This window comes from Sprattus sprattus, assembly GCF_963457725.1.
Source record: "Sprattus sprattus genome assembly, chromosome: 11".
NCBI classification, from domain to species: Eukaryota; Metazoa; Chordata; class Actinopteri; order Clupeiformes; family Clupeidae; genus Sprattus; species Sprattus sprattus.
Genome location: NC_137909.1, coordinates 25,106,033 through 25,113,415, shown reverse-complemented (window position 1 = coordinate 25,113,415; position 7,383 = coordinate 25,106,033). Strand labels below are relative to the sequence as shown.

Here is a 7,383-nt window from a genome sequence, read left to right as displayed (position 1 = left end):
TTGTTACTCGTGATTCCTGAAACTTATACTGAAGCTTTGCAGAATAGTTAGGTTAGGATATATGTCCTTGCTTAACTGTACATTTTGATACAATATTTCGCTTAATCCCTCCTTCCTTGGCACAGCCCTCGTTGCCTCAGGACGGGCTCCTCGCTCTAGTCAGCATTCGGAGGCGGTGCGCTTCTTAAGCATCCGCACGAGCCAGTAAAAAGCGCAGGAAAGTGACGCGAGGTAGGTTAGAGGGAGGGTGTTTCTCCGCAGACAGTTCAGTCTCGGTCTTCAACTCCTCAAAACACCCCACTCGGCACACAACATTACATCTCAGAGATCTCTGGAAGCTCCTCTGCGTGTCATCTCTGGATATATTCACCTTCCGTGACAGCCGTTGCACATTTTCGACTGAGCATTTTTGCATCGAGTGTGTGGATCTCTCCGGAAACTCTCAACTCATCGTCGGGCTAATATTCCTCAGACAGTTGCAGCTAAGAGGACCCGTAAATCAAACTTAATCGTATAGCTGACAGCCTAAATCGGCCTTGCTAATATATTCCGCTGCATCGACATGGTGTATTATATGTAATCTTTCCGAGATCAATTGCAAATGCAACGCGTTTAAGCTTTCTTAAGTCAGGCTTATTAAGGGCAGTTGGGCTTTCCTCCTTTGTTGAGAAAAGTTTTTTTCGAAGCTTTACGTGTAAGACCTGGAGGAGAGTAGTCCATATCCAGGTCGAGGTCATATGGACATTGCAACAAGTTTTAGGTCAACGGAGAAGCATTTCTCGTTGAGGAATCATTCCTCCAGTGTTAAGATGCTAGACGGCATTAAAATTGAAGATCACATAAGGACAGCACCATCAAGTTTGGGAATTATGCTTGGTGAGTATGGAACATTCCATTTGAACTCTTAATACTTTACATTTTTTTTAAATTGTCATTTGCACCAAAGTAAAGAGCCATTAGGGCAGGTTCACAGAGTATAATTTCAGTATGGGTTACTCTTTAACTTACTTTATTTTTGGTAATTTCTCACAAGCATATCCGTTACATGCACATGGGGATGTTCAGTAAATGGGACTATTAGATTGGGACTATTATATTATATACTATTATATCAATCTTTCCTATATGCAAGGAAAGATAGTGCATGGCATTATCCTAGGACTCAGTTATGAGTACCTAAATTGTATCAGTTGTATTTAATATGGCTAGGCATTCATGGTTGCCACAAGCACACACAGACACATGACCTAGGCTATAGGCAATCGTGTGAAGCGGTTTAGGTGGAATAATGTGACAGAAAATGACTCTTCTCTGTCGTGATCTTGTCACTCCTCACCAATTGACGTATTTTGTTAAATATTTAACACGTATCGAACACATAATCAGATCAGATGTTTTACTCAAACTCACTGCTATATCCTATTTTGCTGGTCGTCAACCCGGGGCCTGGAGTCTCTATTTCTTGTTTAATTGAAGAGATTTTAAAAATGCTAAATTCTGTGTTTATTTTAGGAGGCGAGTGCCACCATCCAGCGATTTGCGAGGGATGTCAGCGGCCCATCTCAGACCGGTTCCTCATGCGCGTCAACGATTCGTCCTGGCACGAGGACTGTTTGCAATGCGCTGTGTGTCAACAGCCGCTGACCACGACCTGTTACTACCGAGACAGAAAACTGTACTGCAAACTGGACTACCAACAGTAAGAACATGTTTTACGTCAATCTATTTCCCCATCCATTTAGTTTCAGCCGCGGCCTTTCTGATTTGGGCTAACTTTGGACCAGCGCGTGTGTTTGGGTCTGTTGGGCCTATTCGGATAGGTCTTTTTTTTTTTTAAAGGGAACTCTCATTTTAATTTGAATATATTTTTTCTCGTGAAGGTGCAATACGGCAACACGAAACTTTGTTCCACCAGAATCGTTTTGGCTTCGTTGGATTTTATAACTAAATGAGATAGAGATACATGCTAACTCCTTCAGAGGAAATAAAACAGGCGTTTTACAACAATTCTGTTGTAATTACTATTGTAGTCGACATTTACAACATATCTTAATGGTGCAGATATATATAGGCTATATTTTTTCTTTGTTATTTATTTAATTTGCCGGGCGTTAGCGTTGTATTTGTTGGAGGACTGTCACTTCATGGTTAGTTAGTTCTACAGATATAGCGATATGTTTTGTAAGCGTGTCTAATTTGTTTTAATGAAATGGGCAATCACGTCTGTAGTGTGTCATTCTTTTTCAATTTTTTAGTATTTTATTTCACAAAATATATTCGTAAAAAAAACACATGCATTGATTATAGCCACAGTGCCTTTACCAAGGGTACTGTTTGGTATTTGTATTAATCGCTTGCTCGATAAAATAGCTGATAACAGATTGCCTATGAGCCTATTTTTGATAAGAATAACAATTTCTAGAAAACCATACAGATTAAATATTGTCAGTGTTCAGTGTTTCATTACGAAGCCATTGACAATGAAGAATTGATTGATTATAATAATACTTATAAGAAGAAGAAGTACAACAGTATGTGATTAATGATGACACATTTTATTGTTATTATTATTATTATTACTTCTACTATTAGTAGTAGTATTAGTGGTATTATTAGGCTATTATTACCTATTAGTTACACTTGCTGCATTTACTCATGAGGTTCATACCGTCGTAATCTTTACTAAACTAAACTAAATTGTTGCGGCTGATACTTGGGAATTATAAATAACACGAGTGTAATTTCAGTTAACAGTTATACAGACATTTTTATTTAAAAATGATTCTCATACTCAACCTTGGTAATAATAAGTCTATTTGTGTTTGAGTGTTAATGATTGTGTGTAGCCATACGCGCCCCTGCGTGAGCATCGCGCTCTCCTTGCACTGTTGCAATGGGCCTGTATTTTAGGTGTATACGGTGTTGTCTACGTGTGTGTGTGTGTGTGTGTGTGTGTGTGTGTGTGTGTGTGTGTGTGTGTGTGTGTGTGTGTGTGTGTGTATGTGCGGTTGTGTCTATGTTGTGTTTATGGTTGAGTTATTATCATTTATATGTCTAAAGCTGATATTAGCGGCAATAACTTATGTAGCAGCACGGTCCTCGGTGCAAGCTTGTGCTTTGGACCCGAGCGCAGACAGTGTGGCCAGTATGTGCCGGTGGGGTGTCGCTGCCGGTCCCCCTCTCTCTGCATGGGCGCGCTTCATGCCTGTCAAGAAGTTTTAAGGACTTTTTGTTTGGGGCTTTAAACATCGCTACTTCAATCACTGCGACATTATCGCTCCCTGCTAGAAGTCTGGCAACGGACAATAGACGACATCCATCGGCTCGCATCACTGGGCCTGTCCGCCTTTCAGACCGCTTCGCCCGACATGATGGCAAGCAGTTTGGCCAAACAATGGGAATTTCATAGCGGCAGCTCAGCATTCCATCTCCCGAGAAACGCTGGAGGTGCAGGGTCGGCCTATCTCAGTTCTCTTACCTGGTTTGGAATAACTCCAAAGCGCTTTCCAGCTATTTTATTCTAGTGCCATGTTTAGCTTTAAGGAAGAATTACCCTTGCTTGCTTAGTGAAATTGAACAGTAAATATTTTAACAATAACTTTATTATAACTATATTATATATATATTACAGTGTGTGTGTGTGTGTGTGTGTGTATGTGTGTGTATGTGTGTGTGTGTGTGTGTGTGTGTGTGTGTGTGTGTGTGTGTGTGTGTGTGTGTGCGTGTGCGTGTGTGTGTGTGATAGTGTGTGTGTGTTACATGATGCTCTTAAGATGAAACCTAAATATGTGTAATCACAAAAACATTGTGGTGCACGTAGGATAGCGAACATCTGAAATAAATTAAACATTTAGAATAAACAGAGTAAATACATTGGATGGAAACATATTTAAGAATACAATGAAATACATTTTGCAAGAAAATGTAATTGCAATTTGTATTGTGTAAGTTCATAAACAATTTAGATTGCATTTTGAATTTTAATTCAAGTTTATTTAGATTTATGTAGCCCTATTAGTTGTGGTGATTTGCTTGCTCCGATGAAAGTATGCAAATATGCATAATTTATTCTGCTGTCATTTTTACAGTGTGTGTGTGTGTGTGTGTGTGTGTGTGTGTGTGTGTGTGTGTGTGTGTGTGTGTGTGTGTGTGTGTGAAAGGAGAGAGAGAGAGGGAGTGGGCATGTTCATATCTCCATGCTTGTACATCTGCAGCATTTCGATCTCTTCATTTCCAAATATCTCATAGGATGGCTCCACATGCCACGACTCAGGCACTGAGCTTGTCTCTGGTTGGACAGTTTCTTGGGCCTCAGCCAATCAGACAAGGGAGTCTGTGAATGCTTAACTCTTCACTGCAAGCGCTTTCACCTCCCACCCTGGTACCTCATCCCCTTCTCCATGTTCCAGGCTACCATAGGCCATGCTCACTTTTCACACTCCCCACTTAGTTCTATAAAATAGCATTTATTTACAATGATGGGTTATTTACAGATCTATTTCACACCCATTTTGACTTTTATGACTCTCAGTTAGCACACATTAGTCAGCCCACAAACTGCCAGAGGCTGGAGACTGAGACTCACAGCAATGGCAGGCGTGATCTCAGATCTCCAGACAATGTGCCACAGCCTGTTATTATCCCTCCGTAAATCACTCAAAGCTAACGCTCACGGCCCTTTGATGTGCACTCATAACACCTTTTGAATCGTAGGTGGTATTTTGGTTGTTCCTGTTTAGAATAAACCTCTTTCTCTTTAATTCTCCGTCCTCGATGTGGCCAATGTTTGTTCTGCAGTCGGGTTTGTTTGATTTGTCTGACGTACGGATGTCACAGAAGCCAGGCTACCCAAATTAGGGCCTCCCCCCCCCCCCCCCCCCTCCCCTGTCGTCGTGTCACTCTGCAGTTATGGGCCATGGAGATGTCTGCACAGTTACGCCGTGTTCGACAGCCATCTTTTGCATCTCACTGCTGTCTCCCCTGCGGTTGCGCTTTAGCTGTCAAAGTGTTTTAATTGGGTGTAAGTTGGCTTAGTTAGGTTAGTTTACGAGGTTTATTTTTGAGGAAATGAAAAGTGAACGCTTTAATTGTCTACCACACTGCTAAGAGATATTAGTCTTGTCATTTTACAAATAATGAAAGGTTAGCTTTTTGGTCTGTTTCTGTGCTTTTACTCACGGAGACGCTGTGTAGTACAAGTGTCAGTATCTCGTGTTGAGACAGTGTGGAGTACAAGTGTAGTATCTCGTGTTGAGAACTTTGTCCTCCAGAAAGGAAGGAATAGACTTATGTATAATGAAATACGAGAAACAACATTTAAAAAAATATGTATATATTTGACCTCCAAATGTCCCCTTAATGGCACAGAGGGAACCCAAATACCCTTCATCATGAGACCTCCTGTGAGAAGTGCTGTGGAATTCTGGGTTCTTGCGCCGACTGGTTTGTCTCTGGTTGCTTCATGCGATGCAGGGAGTATGACTGCTTGTGACAGTAGACTCTGCGAACCTTGTTTTTAGCATGGACTCTCGATCGCCAGCTGAAGATAAGAGCGGCTCGAAGTATAAAGAGTGTAGATTTTGACTTTACGAAAGAAAGGTACTTTTCTGAAGTGGCCTGGGACCAACAATAAGAAAAGAGAGAGGCTGGCTAAAACTAATAAGAGGAGTGTGGTGGATGGTTGTGCCCAAACGCTGACATTCCTGGGCTTCGGCGGAATGAGGGTCTAAACTCCCTCTGGTACAAGTGTCTCTTCTAGCTATGTTTAGATTGCTGCAGCACAGAAAAATAGTCCTCAGTTTACAGAGACAACAGACCCATTCCCCTCCTTCCAGAGTAAATTAAAGCTTAGTTAAGAATTAATTATCAGCCTGATAGAAATGTTATGGGAAAGATGAAGTCTCTCTTCACCTCTTAGACCCCCTCCTCCCCCCTCTCGCTCTCTTCCTCCCCCCTCTCTCTCTCTCTTCCTCCCCCCCCCTCTCTTTCTCTCTTCCTCAAGCCCCTAACCATTCCTGTCCTCCTCTTCCACCCAGCCCTCTGAACTCCTTCAGTTCCTGAGGAGACCTCATATTTTCACAGCCTCTGCTTAGACTTGGATATTTACCGGAAAAGCCAACTCAGTCCTCTGTGTGTGTGTGTGTGTGTGTGTGTGTATGTTTGTGTGTTTTTATGTGCTTTTACTATGATGTTGTAAGGTTTGGGGTTTTATTTTTGCTGAGTGATGCCCCCTTCTGTGATTTGTGGTTTTGTTCAAAACAAACTTGAGTTCATAATTTGTGTTTTTGAGACTGAGCAAAAAGCTGCGGGCCTGTCAATAGGTTATGATGTGTGTGTGTGTGTGTGTGTGTGTGTGTTTGTGTGTGTGTGTGTGTGTGTGTGTGTGTGTGTGTGTGTGTGTTTGTGTGTGTGTGGAACCTGGAACCCATGATGTCAGGTGTTATTAACAGAGCGCCATCATTCCATGGAACATCCTGATACTGGTTCCAAAAAAAGACACAAGTCAAAGGATCGCCTGAGCAATTCACATGGATTACATTTAAATGCTTTAAAAGTTACTGATATCATATTAAGATTCCAGAGTTAAATAGTTTAAACCCTTTTTATTGGATGAAGGATTGTGTCGTGAAGTGAAGTGTATAAATGCACTTGCATTGCATTGTGGTATTTGTAAGGTTGTGGGTAAAAAAAACTATGGATAGCAAAAGAAAAGCTAGACTGAAACCACCACATGCACTCAATATGGAGTGGTAAAGATGGAAAAACTAAACGCATCCAGTATTAATACTGTGAACATAAAGAATAGTGGAAACAGAATATCAGATATCATATGAGCTACAGTCTTTATTGCCACAGTATCCCGTGAATAATAGTGCCGGGTGAAAGTCTGGGATGCACTGCGCGGTGGAACGTGGAGCTCCGTCTGCCTCGGGATGTGTTGCATGCTGGGAAGATGACTGCTCGAGCTTGTCTGTGGCCCCTGGCTGAGCGGATCGCTGCTATGCCGTCTCCGTCTGGGCATGCTCAGTGAGGAAGTATTGGATATCTCATCAACCTATCCCACTCCGTCCTCTCTGCGTCCAAATGTGATGAAGCAATCAGTCATTCCAGCACAACCCTCTACTCATTCTTAATTGGGTTACAAGTGCACTGTGTTTCTGCATAGAACTGTGTTCCTGCGTAGAACTGTGTTTCTGCATAGAACTGTGTTTCTGCATAGAACTGTGTTTCTGCATAGAACTGTGTTTCTGCGTAGAACTGTGTTTCTGCGTAGAACTGTGTTTCTGCGTAGAACTGTGTTTCTGCGTAGAACTGTGTTTCTGCGTAGAACTGTGTTTCTGCGTAGAACTGTGTTTCTGCATAGAACTGTGTTCCTGCGTAGAA

The 7,383-nt window shown here is 41.9% G+C and overlaps 1 protein-coding gene across 1 annotated transcript in view; it reads left to right on the top strand.

Annotated features, from left to right (window-relative positions):
• Positions 1–737: 737 nt before the first annotated feature.
• Positions 738–7,383, top strand: part of lmx1ba (LIM homeobox transcription factor 1, beta a) — a gene marked incomplete at both ends in the record, with an annotated part of 49,554 nt that continues 42,908 nt past the window's right edge. The window contains 2 exons of the mRNA XM_080848158.1: positions 738–876; positions 1,513–1,699. Of these exons, the coding sequence (XP_080704284.1) occupies positions 738–876; positions 1,513–1,699 (326 nt within the window). The remainder of the gene's footprint in view (positions 877–1,512; positions 1,700–7,383) is intronic.